Consider the following 24,774-nt stretch of genomic DNA (forward strand, 5'->3'; position numbering starts at 1 on the left):
TTCCCTTTCCTTTATACATGTCATCCCCTCTATATCCCCCCTTTTAACACTGTATCTTAAATAAAGGCACTCTTATTTGTCTTTCAAACAAAGTAAGAAAAACATCCCTTTGTGTCACTTAATCATGCATCTGATTTCCTAGCCACTAGGGGGCAGCAGAAACAACCCTTGAACACAACATTGATATATTATCTCTTTAAAATTGGTCCAAATTGTTAGCGGACAGTTTTTTGTATGCATCACGCTGGAGCTACATTCATTTTACAATTCACATTTTATATTCCGTGTCGATACAACGATATAAAGTCGGCGACTTTAAGGTCTGTAAGTCATTACGCCAAACTGAGATTGTGCAAACTTGCAACTTTAATAATGTTGTACAGTACGATTTCAACAGCAGTCTTTACAATGCCCCGAACCCCCTTGTTACCCCCAATAAATAGAATTTCATTTAATCTAATGCTAAGTTTTTATACTTTCCTCAACGTTTCACATTTTTCATTGGACGGTGATGTCATCATGTTTTTTTTCAAGGTACATTTTTTAGATTTTCAGTTCACAGTCAAGAATCAAATGACGTCATTCAGTCATAACTCACATTGAATTGTAGAAATCTTTGGTAAATTCAACAATTCAATGACACTAAACGAGAGCTCTAACAGGCTAGTTAATACACTTCTCCAATGATTTCTTTTTTCCTCAGATTAAATGACGAATAACACTTATTTTCAATTCAAGATTTAGCTAAAATTGGAGATTTGAGTAAATATACGCAGCATAAAAATGTGCACCCCATAACCCGACACAACAAAACCAGCACAGTAATGAAGGCACTTCATTCTGTAAGAGAAGATAAATCACAGTTGTTTGAATGAAAGATACAATGGCCTGCATAGCACAGCTCAACACAAACACAAAAGAATCACCAGTTCTCGAACAAAAACTCCCCGTCCCGTCTAATTTTTGGTAACTAAAATATTACTTGACAGGATAGTAAAACCTCTGCGATTTGATAGAAAAATTACTTTATGCATGTCTTGCTTAGAAACATATAGTATGTACATACGGTGATATAATCTTTTGTCCTGTACAAAGAATTCAGAGAGGATGAGACTCCCTACAGCTGCTGTGTCTTGAGTGGAACGATCGTCCTCTGATTTACAGCAACGATAAGAGGACAGGAGCCGAGACGGGAAGGTCCAGCTAGAGCTGCCGTCTGCTACCTGTTCCTCACGCTCTGTAACAAACTGTACACGTCCTCCTCCTTTGCTAAACCCTCAAACTGAGGAATCAGGTCCAGCAGCTCCGTGTCCGTCATGTCGTCAAACCACGACTGCACAGGGACCTGCGGAGAGCAAACAGGAGGCAGATTTTATTTGTTTGAAGGGAATAAACTCAGCTGCTTTATAGGTGAGGAGATGGTGCGAGTTTTGGGTAAATTATTAATGAGGAAACTGCATCAAAGGCACGAAGAGTGGCAGCAGCTCCGCCGAGCAACTTCCCCTCAGATGAGAAAAATCTCATAACACTGGGAACACCGCCTGCGGCTCAAAGCTGTTCCTCAAAAAACAGATCTGAATAAAACTGGCAACGACTCGCAGAGATAATGATTTACCATCATTAGCAACTTTAAAAGAGGACTCACTCTGCTCTTTTTCAGGTCCATATTAGTATCTCTATTAGTGTCTCCATGCTTTAATGATCAAAAAGCTCTCTCTCAGACTGCCTGTGCTGCAGCACCTCTTTTCACCCTCTGTCTGAAACCAGAGCCCAGTCTGCTCTGATCAACCACTGAGAGATGTCCCGCCCCTAAGCCTATCACGTTCAATGTGTTCGAGCACTAGCCAATAGATGCCGACTGTTACGTAGTGATGTCATTATGCTCCGAAGTTCGACTTACTGCGCTCTCAGGGTGGAAGATGTAGGAGGCAGGCGAGTTGTCTACGATGATGACTTTGCTGAGCTCTCGGCCCAGCCGGCTGAGGTCTTTGACGTAGTTTCCTCTGTGGAAAACACAGGATTCCCTGAAGAGCCGGGCGCGGAACACCCCCCACTGATCCAGCAGGTCTGCCACAGGGTCAGCGTACTGAAAAAAACCCACCAGGTTAATATGATCTGTGTACATCAGTCAGTCATCTTTAGTGTCCGACAAACAAACCTTGGCTAAACTCGCTGTGAAGAGGACGCATTCGAAGAGATCCCCCATCTTCTGGAGGAACTCGTCCACGTGGGGCCTCTTCAGCACGTACACCTGGAACAGAGACACACATATGAACATAAACACAACACTAACACAACTGTTGATTAACGAGTGCAAATCAGATTACCCAAGTCTCATGAACTGGTTTCCAGTATACTTAAAGGGAAAAGTTATTTATTGCTTCTGATACTTACTAATGATTTGGACGCTTGTGAAGTCAAATATGTTAGCAGTCTAATAAAGTTTGAGTTCCTTAACAAAATACAGCACAAGTTACATCAATTCAAAAAAAGGAAACATACACAGGCCAGCAACAAGTGATTATTACAGCCCATAGTCAACGCTGATTGGTCAATTTGGACATTCCAGAGGCTGTTCATTTACACTAACAGACCATTGCTAAGGAGAACAGACCGTTGCTAAGGAGAACAGACCGTTGCTAAGGAGAACAGACCGTTGCTAAGGAGAACAGACTGTTGCTAAGGGGCATAAAGGAACTGTGCAGTCACATCAAGAAGTCCTGTAAATGTAACACCAGCTGTGTAGACTTGACATGAGAGGATAACACTTGATTTAAACAATACACACATTTCTACTCGATCATATTTGCTCTCTCTGCTCGTCTTCGTCCTCTTCAGTGGGTCTCAAGTGGTTAGCTGCTGCTCCCAAGTGCAAGTAATCAAGCATAGGCCAAAACAGATAGAGAAAGCCTATCCTGGATTACTTGAACCCGGTCACAGCGACAGTCCGGCTTCTTCTTCTTCTTCTTCTTCTTCTTCACTTAACTCAGGAAATAAAGCTTTAAACAGGACACCACGACGTCTGCAGGTGTATCAGTGGATTTTTGTACCAGCTGACACATTTATCTGTCTGTACAGCGAGCGAAGACACAGAGAGAACATTGAATAGATTCGAGAGGGTGTTTGGGCTGTTCTTTTTTTATAGCTGTTAGAGCAAAGAGAATAACAGTGGGCTCAGTCAGTAGGGGCTTGGACTGGGAATCGTAGGGTCGCCGGTTCAAGTCCCCGAACAGACCTTGAAATATGGAAAGTGGACTGCTACTTGGAGAGGTCCCAGTTAACCTCCTAGGCCCTGCTGTGGGGCCCTTGAGCAAGGCAACGGACACCTCTGCACAATAGCTGCCCACTGCTCCTAGTACTAGGATGGGTTAAATGCAGAGGACCAATTTCACTGTGTGTGCTCTGCTGTGTGCATGTATGTGACACTAAAGAGGGTCTCATCCTCCCATTCTATTCTATCTACATGTTATTTTATTTGGGTCCGCTTCTGGGAGTCCTTCCTATCCGTGCAGCATTACCTGATGAACGGTCCCATCGATCTCCACTGGAACGATGAAGTCAGCATTGCTGATGGGCTGCAGGACGACAAGAAACAGAGGAGAAAGGACTTCAAAATACCACGGAAACAGATAAACCAGGACCACATTTCTGATAAAGACATTTAGAGAAAGGTGAAAAGCTCCTATAGAACCGAGGAGGCTTTACATAACGTGGTTTCCTTTGGTGTGTTAAATAAAGTCAGACTCTGGGGAGGAAGCTGAGCGGGATGACAGACGTGAACACGAACAGGAGTGCCGACTTGTGTCATCTTTAAAAGCCAGAAAAGGGGGAGAGGAGAGGAGAGGTGCGGGAGGTGGAGGTGGAGGAGGGAGATGGATGCCGGAGGGGTGTGGGTGGATGGAAGTGGAGGGCGTAAAGACGAGGATGAAAGGAAGAGGTGGGAGGCACGTCGGTGTCAAATCCAGAAGAGAGAGGAAGAGATGTGACGAGAGGCAGAGAAATAAGGTTTCTGTGAGTCTCGTCCTGCTCTCAGCTGGATAGTTTATTAGAGGATGATCTGGAAGTTTAATTTAAGGAAATTCATTGACTTTAATTCATCCACTGATAAGAATCCCGGCTAAGTTGGACAGCCATCATTTCCATCATCATGAATTTCCACCTCGCCTTCACAAAAAGCGTTTTTTTAGGTCATTTTTTTCCGATAAAATCAAATGTTTGCACAATCTGAGCATAAAGCTACTACATTAAATTTAGCTACAGCTTTATTGAAGAGGTATAAGCATTGAGACTGAACAAAAACGGGTCAGAAACAGTCATTAAATTAGCTTTAGCTTTAGTTAGCATGTACGGGACCCTGCTTTTCGTTTTTAATTCCTGACAATAAATAAACGTCTTCAATAATCATGTTTACATTTAATGTATTTCTTCTGGACTTGTATCACGTTTTCTGTAATATCTGTAAATAAAATAAAGCTTTTTCAAGGTTTTTAAGTCAGAATATTGAGCTTTTTCAGGTTCTTTTAGGGTGGGCTTTTTAAACCAGCTGTGAGTGAATATAAACTTCCCCACACGCCTTATGGTCGTGCTGTGTGTGTAAATGCCGCCCAGCAGGGGGGGTGTTTGCTGAAGGAATGCTAAACACTCTGACCTCACACTTATCACCTACTTCATCTGTCTTGTTCTATTACATTTTTGGTGACAGTGGAACAATAGTTCTACTGTACTACAGATGTTCGGTGATGCAAGAGATCTCAAACAGATGTTTCTGAGATGTCAGACAGATGAGCTTTGATAGATTTATTTGGAAGACATTCAGCCATGATTAATGCTTACTCCAGATAACGTAACGCCTTGATTGTCCAAACTGCAAATGAGCCTCGTTGAGACATCGGTTCAGTGGTTGGACAACTCTCAAATAAATGTCCCTTACTTTATATACTGTATATCCTGTGAGCCATGTTCACATGTCCACCACACACACACTGCATATAATCCCGAAGCAGGCCAAGGAATTATCTTCTCATCCATAGCATACTGGATAAAGCATATGTGATGTGTTATGTAACATGTCTTTTTCCGTCTGCATCCATCTGTGCACTGTGTGACATGTCCCCCTTGCAGTTCCGCTCCTCTCTCCGCACTAACGGTCTTATCCGAGATGTCGTTTCTTTGGATTCAAAATACATTTGACTTTCTAGAAATAAACAATGTGCAGGAAATCCTGCAGGGGTTTGAATGGAAACTGAAAAAAGCAAACGTGCTTGTCGTTTTCCGTTTCCCTCTCTTCCCCCCCTTCCTTTCATTTATTGCATCGCCTGAATCCATTTCATACTGATCCCTGAGCTAAATGCATTTTGACTGGCTGAGTATATGGGGTGCAAGTGAGTTTCTGTGTGAGTTTCAGATTTGTTTTTCAGGGGAAGGAAAATAAAACCCTTCAGATTATCAGAACAGATCCAGGACTTCTGCGAAATTCATCCCGCAGTCATTCAAGGCAACAGTGTTCGACACACCCTTGTGTGTGTGTGTGTGTGGTTGAGAGTGTGTGTGTGTGTGTGTGTGTGTGTGTGTGTGTGTGTGTGTGTGTGTGTGTGTGTGTGTGTGTGTGTGTGTGTGTGTGTGTGTGTGTGTGTGTGTGGTTGAGAGTGTGTGTGTGTGTGTGTGTGCGTGTGTGTGTGTGTGTGTGGCCTTGTACTGCTGGCGTGTGACTGTACTGGGTGGGTCCGGTACAGTGTGTGTAGAACGTTCTCTTCCTTTTTACTTTCCACAGCAAATGAATTCCTGGTCATGTGCAAATGTGTTTTCTCTGAAGTTATTTTAATAAACAAATAGTTTCACTTCACTGCTGAATAAACTAATACACACACACACACACACACACACACACACACACACACACACACACACACACACACACACACACACACACACACACACACACACACACACACACACACACACACACACACACACACACAGATGTAACCAGATCAGCTGGTGGTGAGGCAGAGGCGCTGAAGTGGGTCACCAGGTGTGCCAGGTGTGTCAGTGGAGGTGGATGGCGTGACACGGGCTCCATAATTTTTCACCTGTCCAAAAAATATTAGGAGTTCTGCTAAAAACGTCTCTGCTATTCTTTAAACTGTATTGCTGAACAACATGGTAGACATTATAGTAGTGAACTGATATGGTACCTGTGTCCATATTAGCATGTTCTTAGCTAATGTAGCCTCCTCCGTCACAGGGATGCTAGCATGGATGTGTTTCTTTTGAGGCACCTTATGGAATTATATTTGTTTATATATTTAGCTTTGGTGGTAAAAGCTCATACAAGATGACATTCTGGAGATACTGTACCTAGTTATAGTAGAAGTTAGACCTCCTTTTGCCTACTCCTGCTCCAACGTCTGTATAAAAGACACATGAGCCGATACCAACTCACACCTCATTCCACCGCGCCCTCATGTGCAGCAAAGAACGGCATCTTCTGGATTTATTTCTGTATAATCCTATTATCCCTCTCAGGGTGAGGAATAACAGCAAGACACGAATAAAACCATGAGAGCCTGTTAACTCAAACTGTGTGTTTATGTGTGTGTGAGTGAGTTATACCTTGAAGGAGCTGTGGACGAGGGTTTCATCCAGGTCGATCACCACACAGTTTTTGCCATAGTCAGCTTTACTGACCTCCGGCAGCAGGAACTTGGCTGGAGGCTGCAGAGACAACACACACACACACACACACACACACACACACACACACACACACACACACACACACACACACACACACACACACACACACACACACACACACACACACACACACACACACACACACACACACACACACACACACACACACACACACACACACATACAGGTTTTAATAAAGCTTGTAAACAGAGGTTCATTAGTGGGAACATTTTGCAAATTACGCTCACACACACTCATACTGAGGGTGTGATGATGGCTCAGTCTGAGTGTTGGAGATGATTGCGTGGCTGCCTCTGGGGACTCACTTAATAAACATTTAACAGAATAAGTGAGCTGCAGGGAGGTGTGTGTGTGGGTGGGTGGGGGGATTTGTTTATCTACAAGAATCTATCAACAATGTATAAACCATTTATGAGTTAGGTATTTTTCATTAAACATGTAATCATGATTACTGCAACTCTACATGGCATAAACAGCATGCATTTCGTTTAAAATAAAGCTAATTATTCATTGTTTATAATTGTCTTGCATTTGACAGTCTGCTCATCAATCATTTAGTCTATAATATGAAACAAAAACATCAGAAATTGACGCCTTCAAATTGGTTCTAAACTCACCATAAACATTTGAAAATGTTTAATTAAAAATGATAGACGGCAGGAAACAGGTCATATTGTTCCTTGACAATAACCTACTTGTCCTGCTGGTAATAACACATTTTCTTATCTACCTATGTGTGTTTTGACGGTTCGATTCCCTGCTGATTCTCCCCGTTTCACGCCATGTTGACTGAGCTCTGTGACTGTGCTGCCTTCAGGGTCAGGGGGGAAAGAGCAACACTTATGTCCTTTGCCAAGGAGGTCTGCGGTTACAGTCAGACAGGCAGATGGTGCTTCCATGGGGGGGGGCGCACACACACACACACACACACACACACACACACACACACACACACACACACACACACACACACACACACACACACACACACACACACACACACACACACACACACACACACACACACACACATTAATGCACACACACAGACCTGAATAGAGGTGAAGAGCAAGGACTAACACACCTATGTGCTGCTGCTCAGTATGCCAGCCACTTTTCTGCATGTGTCTGTATTTTAGTGTGCACTGTATTCATCATGTCTTATCCCGGGACTGCACACTGATGCATCATGGGAAGAATTCCCCATCAGCAAGGTCACTGAAGGACGCCCCGTCAGGTCTGAGATGGATGTGACCCAAGACCTTGACATTTCACACAGCGTGATGAATGAGTCCTTCGGCTGCAGCCAGGGGGCGCTATCTCTAACTGATCATGAACCACAGTGCTCCTTAATCACTGACTGTAGTCATTCTTTATCCCTGCTGAAAACATGTTGGACGTTAAAGTGTAAATTCCAGTACTGAGCAATAGCCTACAGGACAAACACAACATTTCCCAATATTTAAGATGATAAATCCCTCAATATATTTGCATTTTATACAGAAATCCAGCTTCAGTTAATAGAAGAAAAGCTGTTTAAATGACGACAATATTTAAACAATATGAAAACAATAAGGACAAAATCAAGTATGCTATTTTATTTGGAGTGTTTTCCTATTATCACTATTATTAGAAAACATTTAATATAAATTAATTACTGTTATATGGGCAGGATATGGAATAATCAAAGTGTGTATGTATTGCAGCCCTAAGATTTTATTATTTATTTAATGTATTTCTTAATGAAGTATTTGTGTAACTACATGGACTTATAGCATTAAAATGTTAATGGAAGTGCTTCTACAATCCCACAAATCCAATCCAAGTAAGCAGTTTTTGAGCACTGAGTTAAAACCATTTTTGTTAAAGATATATATTTTTCAGTTTCATAGAAAAAATATATAATAATTAATAAATTAACTATCTAATCAGAAATTAATTATTGTATATTATGTCTTTCTATCCACTATTTAAGTTCCTTTATACACGATAATACTTTATTGTTGGATCAAATCTGGAATTTTTCTTGGATTCATTTGAAACATCAAACAACTACTGAAGACAAGACTCAAGGAAACAGACATTTAATATAACATTATAACCCCTGAATATAATATGTTTAAGACCCTTTAACGTACATTTGACCTGGGATTCAACTCTGTATTTAAATTGGGGATTTAATTGGAGCATATATTTGAATGCTAAGCAGGGAAGGAGTAATTCAAGTTAATGCGGTGCTATTGGACGTGGTTTTGATGATATGTTCACAGCTAGACAACAAAACAACAGGTTGCAGAGACGTCTTGTTTGTCTGCCTCTGTGTTGCAGGAAACACACAGATGTGTTTTTTTCCACAGAGATATTTGAGTCTCACAAAGAGCAGACCTCCTCGCCACATGCACTTCCTGCCGTCAGGAGGGAGGTGTAGTTTAAAGCCTGGCTGCGATGCGACCCGCTGCGAGTGTGAATATCCTAAATTACAGTGAACCGCAGGCAACCGCGCAGATTCCAAAATAGCCAAATGAATCGCAGCTTCAGCACAAACAAAGGGAGAGAATGTCGACAAATCGGAGCTGCCCTTCTGATGGACGGGCAGGAGTTTATTGAGTGCATGACACCTGATTTAATCAAGTGTTTTAGGAGCCGTTCTGCAGCTGGAAAGGTCTCCAATGAATTTCATCTAATAGGGAACCAATCAATGTTCTGTTCCAGGGAAGAAATGTACAAGAACACAAAGGCAGAGATACATCATAAGATAATAAATGGATTATGATTGCTGCTTTCTGCCAGCGGAAGGTAGAAAAATCACCTTTGTGCCACAAGCTGCTACCAATGATGAAGCACAGCGAGAGGAAGACAAATGAAAGGCAATAATAATGCATACACCGGGGATGGGGATGACCTGGACCCGGTCACACTGGAGAAAACAAACAAGGGAGGAAAGTATTGGGCTGGAGAAACAGAAAAAGGAACGAAAAAACCTCTATATTCTGATCAAATGTGCAGGCAGAAGGGAGAGGGATAGAAAGTGAGAACAAGTCGCTGAAAAACAAACAGAGCTGCCATAGTAACAAACACGGCTGGCCAGAAATCCAGAAACAGTACACTGCCGGGAGCCGGTCCAACATCAGAATAACAAGGCTTTTTATGGCCAGGTTCGCGAGGTTCACTCTGAATTAATGGGAACTCATCTTGTACTGAAGTTAAAATAGAAGTACCAGAGTGTAGGGAGACTCTGTTAAAAGTAAAAGTAGAAAAGTATGAGCATCAATCTTAAAAAATGTACTCTACTCCTCTGTTTACAGGCAGAGGGAATGTGATATGCTCCATTTATAGCCCGCTGTACCTGCAGAGCGATGTGTTTGCGGAGGCTTTTGGCGCCTTTTCCCGCTTCACACATCCCCACTACACTGGTCAGAGTGTATGTGAGGAGAGGGGGAGGCGTGGGTGCCAGGCAATCCATCATCACACACACACACACACACACACACACACACACACACACACACACACACACACACACACACACACACACACACACACACACACACACAGGGCCCACTTTATTGGGGATTAAAAGCAGTACATGTGTTGTCATGGTAAGAGCAAGCGAGTGTGTCTTCAGTGTGTGTGTGTGTGTATGTGCGTGCGTGGGCAGATATCGAAGAATGCGAGATGGGAAGCCAGCCCGTATTTTTCGAGCAGCCGATGGTAAACAAGCTCTCGGTTCAACGGGTTTGAAGCAGCTGGAAAAATTCTGCGGAGGGAGCTCAGCTTCAGCCCTCTGCAGGAGAAAGCAAACCCCTAACAAGCTCTCCGACAAATGACTGGATCTCTGCCGTCACAAAACATCAAGTAATGCACGAGCTTCACCTTGGGAGGACTGCCGTTCTCCTCGGGCGGCGGGGGCAGGGACAGGGTCTTGTTGTTGGCGGATGGGGGGTCCACGTGGTAGTCATTGTAGTTGCGGAAGCAGCAGAAGAAGGGGCTGAAGATGCTCCGGCTGCGGTGCTTTTTTAGGCTGCTGTTGGACTGGGAGACTGGAGGAGATAAGGAAAAGAGAGGGAGAGGTTATTAGCAATTAGACAAAGTATTAGCAATACCAGAAAAACTCTCACTTCTCACGCTTTTTGGGGTGGTTTCCCTTTCCTGTAGTGTGGTATATAGGTTTCTGTGCATGTAAATGGTCTGCAAAGGTCAAAATCTCCCCCACACACTACCTGAAATGCTTCCAAGGCACCTCTTGACTTGGTGCCATTTCCCCAGCAATGCCACCTGTTGAGAAGCTTTTACATTCATTAAAACGCCCTCTGAATCACACGCGCTTCAACCTTCAGACGTTACCTGGAGGAGATGCATGACAGAACGGGATTAATTCTGACAATAAAATGAACTTTTCCCTGCCTGGTGCAGAGTGTGTGTAATGTCCGGCCCGGCGCGTTCTCAGACTGACTGAGTTTCACATGCATCATCGCATCGTCGTGACAGAAAGCGGCTGAGACGTACAGTATGTGCTGCAACACAGCGAGGGAGCGCAGGGACAGAAATAGCCATCACCAGCGGCCCTGTGGGAAGTCAGTCCGGTTAATTAACGTCAAGAAAGAGCAAGAGTGCTATCAAATATGGGAGAGAAAGCGGCAGAAAATGTGCCTATTACAGACAAAATGATGCATCTTCCCATTTATATTAGATTCTATAATTTGGAAACAAAAACAGTTCTTTTTATTTCAATTATAGAATAGAATCGGAGGATGACACCCTCTTTATGTCACATACATGCACACAGCAGAGCACACACAGTCCTCTGCATTTAACCCATCCTAGTACTGGGAGCAGTGGGCAGCTATTCGGAAGCGCCGGGGAGCAATGGGGTTTGGAGGTGTCCGGTGCCTTGCTCAAGGGCACCACAGCAGGGCCTAGGAGGTGAACTGGGACCTCTCCAAGTAGCAGTCCACTTTCCATATTTCAAGTCTGTTCAGGGACTTGAACCGGCGACCCTACGATTCCCAGTCCAAGCCCCTACTGACTGAGCCACTGCTGTCTGTTATTACCTAACAGACAGCTATATTCACATGCTTGGGAATACTGCTGCAAAGCTCTGAGAACACACACACACACACACACACACACACACACACACACACACACACACTCAGTGTATAGGTCCCTGGTTACATCACGCCTCCTTCACTGTGAAGCCCATGGCCTACTTTCACACTGACGGAGCAGAAACCAGCCGGCTCAAAGGGTCCGTAGTTATAAATGTTCTATCACGGATTATAATTTAAATTCTCTGGATAAAAATAGAAATGTGGGCACAAAGGCTGAAATCAGACGTATCCCGAGGTGCTCCTGAAGTGGAAATTCTGTCTCTTTGATTGCTTTAAAGGTGAGTTCTCAGTATGGAAATCCCTAATCTGTGCAGCACTTTGAAGTCTGTCCACAGGCCGACTTCAGAATCATCTTTTTTGTTCGGTGTCCTGCTCGCTGCCGTCTTGCTAACGTGTTCATACAGCCGTGTGACACAGCGGCCCAGTTAGCCGTGCTGAGGCTGTGTGCAGAGCCTTCAGATCCACGCCTTCAACTTTCCTCGGGCGTCTCCAGGCTGCATCTGACAGGCTGCGGCAGTTCGTCTTCTTTCTTCTCTCACGTCTTTGTAGTCCACAGCCCGAGCAGCAACACTTGGGTAAACAGACGCTGCTACAGGCGCTGAACAGGAAGGCAACACGCGGCCTGTCTGAGGGATGATTGAAGGAGCTGCAGCAAACTCATAAAAGCACATTGAGTAACACTATGTCTCTGTCAGGGGATTGTGAAGTTACTGTTTACTGTTGTATAGAAACACCTTATTTTAAAGAGGCCCTATTGAGCTTTTTGAGCTTCTCCCTTTCCTGCAGTGTGTTGTATAGGTTTTTGTGCATGTGAATGGACTGCAAAGGCTCAAAACCCTACCACAAAACTACATTTTGTCCACCATCGATTGCATCGATTGGGTAATAATAAAGATGTCAGAGACTTTCGCCCTCGCCCACTCCTCAAGTTTCCTCAAACTCTTTGATGTCATGCTCCGCTCCTCCATTTTAAGTCCATCTACATTTTCCCGCCCTGGTCCGCTGCCTCAGAATGAAAGCAGGTGGGAGAGCCAGAGCGGGACAGAGGTGGGGGGGGGGGGGGGGGGGGGGGGTCCGATGGGTGGGGAGAGTTACTGTGGCGAGACAGCCTATACTTGGGTCTCATTCTTACTCCACCCCCTCCTGCAACCACCACCCAAACAGAGCCTTCCTTTCTCCCCACGACACACAAACAACATCCCCACACACACACACACACACACACACACACACACACACACACACACACACACACACACACACACACACACACACACACACACTGTCACACACACACACACACACACACACACACACACACACACACACACACACACACACACACACGCTCACATGTTGAGGCGCTGGGTCACGTGTACAGCGATCAACAAACTGCATACTTCACACACCAACACAAACTTGTTTTTTTTTCCTTCAACGTCCTTGCTCAGGAATGTGAACGGAGCCGGCTCGCCTTGCATCGTAATGCTCTGAGAATAACGGCCCAAAGGTTAGAGGGCAACGAAAGCGAGAGGCTGCACGGACTGTCAAATAGCTGAAACACCCAGGAGTTAACTGGGGATCAAACACACTCATATCAAAGCAGGGTGTTGCATGCAGGGATGGGGAGTAATGGATTACATGTAACAGCATTATGTAATCATTTCAGCTTTCCTAAACTGTAGTATGTGCTCATGTGTTTCAGTGTTGGTGTATAGCCTTAATATGCTTCATGAAAGGCAGGTTTGATACTCAGATTATATAAAAAATGTTTACAGGTAACTATAGTTTAAGCTGAATACATTTTCCCCGGTTGCTTGCGAGTGGTTTTATATAACCAAAGCTCCGTAGGGAGGGAGATATGTGGCCGGAGCTGCAGCCTCCTCAGAGCAGGTGCAGAATCCTTTTCCCACTGAATACACTTCATTTGATCAGCATATTCCCTTGATGTGAGAGCAGCAGAAAGACGTCCCTTTATGGCCTGCTGAACGTTAGGTAACAGTGATACAGTGGAAGGCTCTCCAGTCAATCAGGCTCTCTCTCTCTCTCTCTCTCTCTCTCTCTCTCTCTCTGTGTCACATGTTCAACCACTAACACGGCCGGAAGAGGGAGAGAAAAACGCAGGAAATTCTCAGCATTCCTGACAGGAAGAGATAATCACCCCGTGACCAGCAGCGTGGACTAATGCCAAGCTCCGAGAGGGAATATGATCCCCCGGCTTAGCTCAAGACTTCAGAGGTGGCCTCCCTTTAGCTTTAAAAGCACATAAAGTCAAAAGACAACATGCCACGTTTAAAATACGAGCAGAGGTTGAGCTGCTGGATGGAGTCTGCGAGGTTTATGTCAGGACATTTGTCAAGCATGATTTCTTTGTCAGGCACTGAATAAATAAAGTGAAGTTGTGTGCACATACTATCTTAATATAATGTATTTGCATCAATAGTGCCTGCACTACAGCAGCAGTGAGTTGACCAGCCAGGCAGGTAATGTGTACAGTGCCTGGGGGGGCATGAAGGTGAATGTGAGAACGGTCCGTGTGAAGGAGCATCTTAAATAATTCAGATGGAAAACAGCCTGGTTTAAAATGGCACAGCGCGGGTACTTAACATACACCGAAAATAAAACAGCCGGGAGCCACAGGGATTTCCATCTCTGCTCCACTGTAGGACGGGAAGCCTTCCTGAGCCGTCATCACCTCCAGCAGTGGGATTTTTACTAATTTGTTTTTGCTTACTGGGGTGTAAGCAGCCCACTATGGCTCAGGCTTGGGGAGAAAGAGATGACACGGTAACCGTATTCCCTTACAAAACACCAGTACTTTACTCAAATACACCGACAGGTACTACACTATTAGCCTGGAGCCTGACACCTGAAGAACAAGCTGTCTTTGCCCCGGCTTTCACAAGCAGCGAGGGGAACTCCTTGTGTGTCATCAGAATAACACTCTGTGAGGAATCCCTGCAGTATCACCTCCAACTGGGGTGATGCTAAGAATGGAAACACTTAATGGAATGCATCTAATGGATAAATGTAGGAAAAAGTATGTCATCTCAAAAGGGATTATTTTTGTTTGATCAAAACCCAAATATCTCAAATTCTAATTACATAACACAAAGGAAAGCAGTATCTCTGAAGCAGCTAAACCAGCACATGTCTAGCTTCTTCATTAGCCGTGATAGCGGCATGTTAGCATACTGGGAATCGACTTAACGGAGCTGCTATAACTGCAGATTGTATCTTCTAGTGTTTTAATTCATTACTTGTTTAGTATGCAAATTGTAAGAAATAAGTGGGAGAAGCCATTGACAAAGTGGAAGTCTTTAAATTGCTTGTTTTGTCCAACCACCAGCCTTCAAAACATGCAATTATAATGCAAGAAAAACAGCAATAAGCAGCAAGCAGTCTGTAAATGACTTAAAGGGGCCCTATGTTTGTTTCTCCTTATACAGATGCTTTTGCAAACCAAAAACATCCATCAGCAGCCGGTTCAGCCTCCCAGTGCCATCCCAACACACAGATTGATTGTTTCCTCCCAAGAGAGATGGTAATTACAGCAGATTGGCATCCAAAACAATATTTACACCAAAGAGCAGCTGCTTCACAATACACTGTCACATGTGTCTGCTCCCAAACAAACACACACACACACACACACACACACACACACACACACACACACACACACACACACACACACACACACACACACACACACACACACACACACACACACACACACACACACACACACACACACACACACACACACACACACACACACATACAGGTTTTAATAAAGCGTGTCAGCACATCTGATGGTACCTTACTCCACTCAGCTGTTGTGTGTGTGTGTGTGTGTGTGTGTGTGTGTGTGTGTGTGTGTGTGTGTGTGTGTGTGTGTGTGTGTGTGTGTGTGTGTGTGTGTGTGTGTGTGTGTTCACTGTACCGAGCTCCTTGGTGGCTTATATGCGAGGCAATAATAGCACTGTATGATAAAATAAACTCCCATTAAGCTTCCTAACTTCCACACACGGACAGCTGAGGCCGGGGTGCAAATTACAGGTTGGTACACTGGGTCCCAGCAGATGACCCTCCGATGCACCTCTGGCTTTATTTCCCTATTTATCAGGGATGATATATATATATATATATATATATATATATATATATATATATATATATATATATTTATATGCATCCCACATGACTTTATGTAACTGACAGTCACTCAGAGTGAAGACTGAGGCAGCAGAGTGAAGCACTTTGAGTTACCTTAGAGTATGAAAGGTGTTATATAAATAAAGTTTGATTTGATTTGTTCAGATTTATAAACCACTCGTTTGGCACCCATGTTGAACTGCAGGGTATTAAATCTCTATGTGGGGGCTCCAGATTCAGTTTCACAGTGATGTGGGCGCTGTGATGGTGCCACCAGCCCGCCTGCAGCCCCCCCCGGGGAGGACGAGCACTGCTGCCTCTCGAGCGCTCGGCGTAATGAAGGAGATGACAAGCGCCGGGGAATTAACCCGCTGAGAGCTCCGGGAGAAATAATGAGGACTGTTCTGCGCGAGTTACGCAACCGGCAGCAACACAGCCCACGTTGTTTGGGGCTGTGGCAGTTTTTTAATTTAGATATCCTTTTTTTATACGCTCATCTACAACTGTGCTCTGAATGCCAGAGGCTCAGAGGCTGATGGGAAATCCTCTGTAAAAAAACACTAATGTCAGATGAAATTAAAGGCCTGTCTTCAGGCTCCTCTTGAATGTGGACATGCAGCAGAGAGGCTGTCCATGCAGCTGGTGAATTGATGTTGAAAGTTGATCCAATGAGGAGTAAGAGTGGAATTTAAAGGGGAACTCAAAGAATTTGGTATTGATTTCAATAACATTCAGGAACTTATGTGGGGCGGATCAAATGTTGTTGTCAAAAGTGAAGCAGACCAGGCAACGCAGGTCAAAATACACTGGATCCTACGTTTCCCGAAATGCAATCGAGTTTCTGAAAATGAGAGCATGATAGGGAACCTTTCAAGACTACAAAAAACCCTGATGACATCATCATGTGTGGTTTGTTTCTGACTTCTGATGCTGTGTAAAATCAGTGAAATTCTCAAATCGGGAAGCACCAAAACGTAGCAGGCAACAAAACAACAAATTGTATTATTTTGTTCGAGGGTTTAATCAGATTCATTAAGACGCCGCTCACCATGAATGGAACGGAAGCTGACAGGTAGGTCATGTATTTTTGCGTATGTGTGTGTGTGTGTTGCTGCTTCAGTTTCCCATGCTTTCTGAGAGGCGTTCATCTCTGCATTTCTACGCACAGCATGTCCTACTTAGATCCCCTTGAGATTCACTGCTAAACAGTTTCTCCGGGGAGGAGCAAATAATCCTCTCCACGGCGGCCTGCACACACATTGATCTGTTTATACTCATCTGTTTAAGAACGTATGATCCTTTTATGCTCTTCCGTCAAATATCTGACACACTGGCACGCAGCTCAATTCAGGACGGGTGACAGAAAGTCATTAGGAGCAAACATGATCTCCCTTTTTAGATAGCCAATTACTGGTGATGAATGCCATCCAGACGAGGTCAAAACATGCAGAAAGGCCAGAGACACACAGATGCTGTTAGAGCACTTACTGTTGCCCTTTCCTCACACACACACCTCCACTCCTTCCTCCTTGACCCCTACCTTTGTCTGATGGTATTGATCTGTTTTGACAACGTCCGGCTGGATGGAGGCTCAATTAATCCGGTCCACAGAAACAGGCAGCATCCCGGCTGCTGTGGCCGTGTGGCAGGCGGTCATTTTTGCTCTGGAGGGATTGTGTGACTTTTGGAGCATTCATAATAACCCTCTCTCATTCACGGCCGTCAAATGCTGATGTGTCAAGACATACAGGAAAGACCTGAGTGAGGCAATCCCGCAACAATGCTGGGCGTTTATTTCGAGGCACGACAAGCATGCAGCGGCAGAGACTCAATCGTTTATCTTCTGTACTCCATTAGGCGGAGTTTGAAGAGTTGAAAGTCACTGCCAGCTGCAGCACATTATGCTAAAAGCTGGAAATTGACACAAGATGCTTCGTATGGATGGGGTTCTTCTGCCTTAAATTCTATATTCTCTCATTACAATCAATATAAACGACATTATAGTCAGTCATTTTATAAAGAATCAACTTGGAATCCTAACGGTTCTTTGAAAGGACATTTTGAAGTAGTGTTGGCTGCATAACAAGCAAACCGCAGCGTTTGACACGACATTCAAACAGAGAAACGTTCACACAATACTGTCAGACATATAGTCCCAAAACAGGATAAGAACAGCTAACAGAAATGCTTCACCTAGGGCAGAGACATGTCGAGTGTTTGATGTACAGCAGGTACAGAAACACATCTCTTGAATAGCCAATCAACAACAATAAAAGCATATTAATGACCAAAACTTGGGTGAAAACAAACCATTACTCTGATCTGTCAACTAAAACAAACCAACCATTCATCAGCACAGGAAGGAAATTCTTGAGCTGTGACTGTGAACTGTGAAAAATATAATAAAAATCGAATTTCCTTGTAACATTTCTAGGGTGCATACTTGCACTTTGTCGACTTGGGTAGGCTGCTTGGGTTACAGAGCTTTTGTATCTTTCAACAAACCTTATAAAGACTAGGACACACTATGTTTAAGCCCATTTTTGAATGCTTTCATCAAACTCTGTCTCTGCCCAAAGCCTATTGGTCACAAACAATATCTTTAGAAACATGACTCAAGCACAAGTATTGCATTTCTGTGGGACTATTTCCAGTGAGTAAAGAAATGCACTGTGAGTATTTACAGCAGCAGGGACCACAACAATAGAGGGGGCTCCACTGGACAAGAGGAGCATATCAACAACAAGATTTATGAACAAGTATAAGGATGTTAAAGCTCTATGATAAACGGGATGTCAGCACAGACTTCAGAGCAGCAGTGATGTGAACTCTCTCTGAGTGATGGTTTAAGTATTCACAGTCAGCCAGTGTAGGAGTGAAGAAACCCACACTATTTCCCCCCTGTGGTTTCTCCAGGGACGGATTGCAGAGCGATTGCGTTTCTCCTTGACTGTGTCTCACAACCCATAGATCTTTTACAGGCCGACTCCTAATTAAGGGCGGATTTTATAACTCGAATCTTGATTGAGAGAGGATGTGAAAATCTGACATAAATCTTATGCGATCGCTGTCACTGAAGATAACCCTCATTGTCTCCAGGATAGAAATCTCTGCCGGCCAATATTAAACTTATTAAAACACGTTGGACATTTTTATGATAAATTGTCAGGATCAAAGTCGACCGCTGAATAAATGCACAAGAAAGGCTGAAGCTAAAAGAGCTGCTACTAAGCTAGCTCACTGATAGCACAACAGTGGATTCATTTAAAGATATTTTGATTCTTTAAATTCAAGGAAACATTGAAATTGAGCCAACAGCAGTGTCATATCATACATTTCATTAAATATATTTACTTTTTTATTTAAAATATATCTGTATTTGTCTGGAGTTTGTCAAAGGATGTGCTAGCATGCGCAGACGGTTAGCTTAAGGTAGCACATATACTTTTCAGAAGCAGCTTGGTTGTTTTTATACTTACATTTCTGTACAGATTAAACAGAAATAACGTTATTTAGTGAGCTTTAGAGGTAGTAGGTGTTTTTTGGTTTACCCTTACAAATCCACATTTGAAACAAGGGAAAATGCTCTTGTTTTAAGTATTCTTCATAGCTAAGCTAAGCTAACTGTCTGCTGCCCGTAGCTTAATGTGCTACGAGTGATTCACTTTTCTCCCCTTAGGCTACTTTTGGCAAAAACTAAATAAAGCTATTCCTCTTAATGTCACACTGTGGCTTTTTATCTTGAGTATAGCATATTTGAAATGCTAAAAAACACTTTTCCTTCACAAACTGGCCCAAAAAAGACCACATGAGGGAGAGATATGGACATAAACTATGATTTTTTGGCCTTCTTTCCAATGTTATACAACAGCTTGACACCTAAGGGAGCCACAACGCGTGATGAACTGTCTATGAGCTCATACACAATGTGAAATTCACTGCTGGTGAGTCCACTGTGGTTACTAACAATGCCAAACAACAACAACAACAACAACAACAACAACAACAACAACAACAATACAATCATTTGTTACTTACAGCTGTAAAAACATTCCATTGCCTCTTGTTTTGGGACTGAATGAATATAAAATGCATAAATTAATATAATCCCCAAACTTCCACTTCAGGCATGTAATCCACCCAATAATGTTGCTCCCGCACATAACAAGCTTATCATTCAAGGGGCTTTGCTCGGAAAAAAACATTCAACGCTCCCCAATCAGCTGCCCAGTATTGGATTGGACTGAAGTAATGAAGATGTGTCTAACACTCCCTGGTGGTGCAGATAATCAGCTTTTCTGAGCAGCATTGGTTGAAATAGGCTCATACATCTGTAATAAGGACCAGCAATTCAGAGTTCAGCCTCCTGTCTTTCGGTTAAAATGGTGCACTGAATATTGGCTTCACTGCAATGCAATGCAATGTGTTTCTCCAAAGAGGTGGAAGGCTTGTGAACGACATACTGTATGCTCAAGATATATCTAAGAAATCTGCGCCACCTATGGCCCACTAAAAGATCGTAATCCTCCTCTACCCTCCACTTGAATCCGGTTATGACAGTAAAATGCTGTACACAGCAGAGTGGCAGGCTGTGCCAGGGACATGATGGCAGCCAAAACTCACAGAAGCTCCCCTAGCAAACTGTATCCCACACACTCCTGCAGGTGTGGTCCACACACCATAAACACTTTATTAATGTACAGCAGCGTTTTCCAGGAAACAACCTCAAAAGCCAATAGTGCATGAAATCACCGGCTTCTCTGCACATTAATATACAATTACAGCTTCAGCATTTTCCCCCCCCCTCATTTTCTTTCTGGTAATGCAAATATTTTCAAACCAAGAAGCCTTTGAGGGAATCATTTAAACAGGCAATTTGTGTACATAAATCCCAGGGCTGCTCCTCCTCATCACTGCTTCCACTGAAATAATATATCTCATCATCATAATAGACATTCACATGAAGTAGGACAGACAGAGTACCTTGACCACTGGTTTTAAAAGGTTAATGGTTTTGTGACGATGTCTTGTTGCAGCCTTGAGCTGCCATTGGAGTAATGACATTATGTCTCGTAAGGAGAATGCATAATACTCTGACTCAGACAGGACAGCCAAGTCAGCCAAGTTTTTGAACATTAAAGCATGGAGACATGCTCGTTAAGCAAACTGTATGCTTAACAGTGTGTGTGAAGTGTGTGAGCCTAATTATTCATTAGGCTTCAACCCAGAACTCAAGCAACTAATCTATCAGTCGATCAGTGTAGTGATCAGTTTAAGTGTCTGCCATCACTCGCACTGCAGCAGGGAAGAGCTAAACTCAGATTTGAGCTAATCTGATCAAGCTAACGAGCTCGGCCCATTGATACCTGTCGGACTGTGAAGTTATCAGAGCAAATCCTCGATGACTTTTTGAGACAGAGTCTGACCGCTCAGCGTCTCCCTGTGCGTTGTTAGTCCACTCGTTACGCTTCATTGCATCAGATCCTGAATAGTCTGCCAAATCAAAAGCCTGATTTGAGAACAAACTGTGTTTTTCAGATGCCTAGGATTTTCTATGATGCCTGCTGTGAAACATCAAGGCTTAAAATAAGCAGTTTTATCTATAAAAAAACACTATGATACTAACAAATGGTCTAAATGTGTCCGACGTCCTTGTATTTCCACCACAAGAACGACACGGCTGACTTATTCATGTGCTCTGTCTGAAGAGAGAAACCGCCCACATTATGATTCCAGCCCTCTCCTCATTTAGCATAATCCATAATGCATAAAGATATAATCTCCACCTGACCAAATGTCTAAAAAAACTCTCTCTAATGAGTTACTATGTCTTGGAATGAAACTGAGAGGACTCTGAAAATAGCCTGCCTGTGCTCTGAAATATTAAGCGTGTGTGTGTGTGTGTGTGTGTGTGTGTGTGTGTGTGTGTGTGTGTGTGTGTGTGTGTGTGTGTGTGTGTGTGTGTGTGTGTGTGTGGGATCATTTCAGTGTAGGCAAAGCGGTGTTACTGTCCTGGACAACAAGCGCTGTCTGTTGTCTGCATTGACAGAGGCAGTAGTTAAAGGGCAGGGACTCCATTCAGGAAGCTCCATGTTGACACTGTGTTCCCAGCAGCCGTTCGGTGTGTGTGTGTGTGTGTGTGTGTGTGTGTGTGTGTGTGTGTGTGTGTGTGTGTGTGTGTGTGTGTGTGTGTGTGTGTGTGTGTGTGTGTGTGTGTGTGTGTGTGGTCATGTCCTCTCTGGTCAGCGACTGACCCTGGATTTGATCCCACATGTCATGGTGGGATTTACTGTCCAAAACGACGGGATGATGCAGACAAGACAGTGTGTGAATTCTGCGAGGGATTCAAAACGTGCTCAAAGCAACAGTTTTAGTTTTCTTGGAATACATTTCCAATTATTATGTTCGTGCAGATCAGTCGGGATCAAGCAAAGGTTAAATTACTTATTAAAGCAAACTAATTCATGCCCGCCGTGCAGGAGGTCAGTGAGTCAGAGTGCTTAATGTGTTGCTCAGGAAGGTAACCTTTCCTCCTCAGGAAGTGGGGGTCCCTCCGGCCTCTAGGCCCCCCGTGGCTCGGAGAAATGAGTGAATACCACAACCCTGAGGTCTCAACAAACACAACCCCCTCCTGCTATGATCTCCCAGGGACAACTTGTGTATCCGACGTGTGTGTACGCAATCCTCCACAGCCAGATTTTATGTCCCAGTGCAAAGAAAAGCCCCTCCTCCTCCTCCTCCTCCTCCTCAAAGTTAATCGAAACTAGAAAGCTCCAGACTCATGAGGGGGATTTGTCGTTGATGTCATCACCACATGGCGAAGGGGCGACTGGTGCAAAACAACAGAGAAGAAATGTGCTTTCACTCAGCCGCTGTAATCTGAGCAGCAGCTGTTGAGCTGTTGTTTTCAGGCACTTTAACACATCTGGAAGTGGACGTTTCTGACCATGTAAACATATGTTGACGGATAATTGTAGTTTCTTATCATAAAGCACTGTGCAGAGGAGCTGATTTTCTTACTGCAGATAAAATATCTAAGTGTGTCCTGTTATTCTGGCTTGAAATGAGGTCTAAAAACAACCTCCTCCAACATGGATAAAGGGACTACATGCATAATAACACCCTGCATGTCCTGCTCTTTGATAATAACAGGGACCATGTTGGAAATACATTTACAGTACATTTTACCCTTGGATTCTCTTCTATAAAGTCAATCAAACATCAAAATAAAATGTAAGAAACTGGTCTGATCAGCAAGCACTGTGCCGAGGAGCTGATTGTCTTATAGATGCAAAACCATTTAAATTCTATTCTTAGATGGACAACATATGTATGTGTCTCCTATTGTATTCTGTTTTTTTGACTTGTAAATTTGTTTTAAAACACCTTCTCCAACATGGGTGAAAGGAGTACTACCTGCACAATAACACCCTGCATGTCCTGTTCCTTCACAGCAACAGAAACCATGTTGGAAATAGATTTCCCCCACATGGTAACCTTGGATTTTGTTCTATAAAGTCAATCAAAAATCAACAAAAAATGTAAGAAATGTGTGTTTTTCTTCATGCATCTCAGCCAAACTATGATGGTAGTATATCAGGAATTTCACAGTGTTAGTGATGCATTCAGGAACATTGCAAGGGGGGGAAAGGATTAGAGTACCCGCCCCCTGTAGTAAACCCAGATACTCCAAACACAAATATCAGGTTTTAAGTAGAAATAAATACAATTTGGTTTGGTTTACATCAAATAAAGCCCCTAACATTGGAGTTCTAGTGCACCCCCAACATGATTTATACACATATTGACAGGCTGGCAGGGGGCTCTTATTGTTTTTCAGCTGAACAATGGAGGTTTTCCGTCGATATTCTCTGGCTGGAGCCCAGGATCCTCTCTGCACTGAGGGCTGCACATCACATTTGGCAACGTAAAATAATCCAAAACCCAGCCATGCATGGGGAAATTTAAATCGTGTGTGTGTGTGTGTGTGTGTGTGTGTGTGTGTGTGTGTGTGTGTGTGTGTGTGTGTGTGTGTGTGTGTGTGTGTGTGTGTGTGTGTGTGTGTGTGTGTGTGTGTGTGTGTGTGTGTGTGTGTGTGTAATTCCTCTTTACCTTTATCTTGACTTGAAGAAATGCTCTCCTCCTCTTTCGGATTTGCAACCTGTGTTATTATGGACGTGTTGTCCATGGAAACGAGATGTTATGCACCTTTCGGTCACACCGTCTTATTCCTTGGCAAACATCACCAAGCGCACTACAGTCCCTTAGCTGTGCACGGGCTACAGAAGCGTCCGCTGTTCGCACCATTAACATCCCATGTGAACTCGATGCACGCAGTCCCATTCACACGACCAGTGTCAGAAGGAGGGGAGCGTCCGAACATGTGAGGTGACAGTCCCGATGTGCACAAACAAAGCGTCAGTAGTCCCGCATTGGAGATGTGTGTGTCCGCTGGTGCAGGCAGCATAGCACCGCCTGCTGCTGCTGCTGCTGCTACTGTAGCTCCTACACACACTCACACACACACACTCACACTCACACTCACACACACACGCACACACACACACACACACAATATCAACTGCGTGATTCGGTTACAGTGTTTACCCAGAGATGGCGACCGTGCTCCTGCAGCCACACGGCTCACTACAACAACACGCCTTCAGTGTTTCTGCTATCCGCCCGCCTCTCAGTTTGCTGTGGTTCCTGTAGTTTCTAAAGGCTTTGAAGGAAACGGATTTACTTGAGAATATGGAAGGTGCCAGATATAAAATGTCCAATTAAAATA

At 43.7% G+C, this 24,774-nt stretch overlaps 1 protein-coding gene across 3 annotated transcripts; it reads right to left on the reverse strand.

The window, feature by feature from the left end:
• Nucleotides 1-343: 343 nt before the first annotated feature.
• Nucleotides 344-24,572, reverse strand: ctdspla (CTD (carboxy-terminal domain, RNA polymerase II, polypeptide A) small phosphatase-like a). 3 transcript variants are annotated; one of them, XM_063874094.1, is made up of 8 exons: nt 11,062-11,314; nt 10,938-10,992; nt 10,591-10,757; nt 6,613-6,714; nt 3,519-3,575; nt 2,159-2,251; nt 1,901-2,086; nt 344-1,345 (listed from the first exon to the last, which is right to left on the reverse strand). In XM_063874094.1, the coding sequence occupies exons 1-8, from the start codon at nt 11,074-11,076 to the stop codon at nt 1,220-1,222; spliced, it is 801 nt and encodes a 266-aa protein (XP_063730164.1). In that variant the 5' UTR covers nt 11,077-11,314; the 3' UTR covers nt 344-1,219. The 3 variants fall into 3 exon arrangements, with proteins under 3 accessions (XP_063730164.1, XP_063730163.1, XP_063730162.1); XM_063874093.1 differs by lacking the exons at nt 10,938-10,992; nt 11,062-11,314 and adding an exon at nt 24,099-24,572; XM_063874092.1 differs by having other exon boundaries at nt 10,938-11,314.
• Nucleotides 24,573-24,774: the final 202 nt, after the last annotated feature.

The sequence above is a fragment of the Eleginops maclovinus genome, chromosome 21 (assembly GCF_036324505.1).
Source record: "Eleginops maclovinus isolate JMC-PN-2008 ecotype Puerto Natales chromosome 21, JC_Emac_rtc_rv5, whole genome shotgun sequence".
Lineage (NCBI taxonomy): Eukaryota > Metazoa > Chordata > Actinopteri > Perciformes > Eleginopidae > Eleginops > Eleginops maclovinus.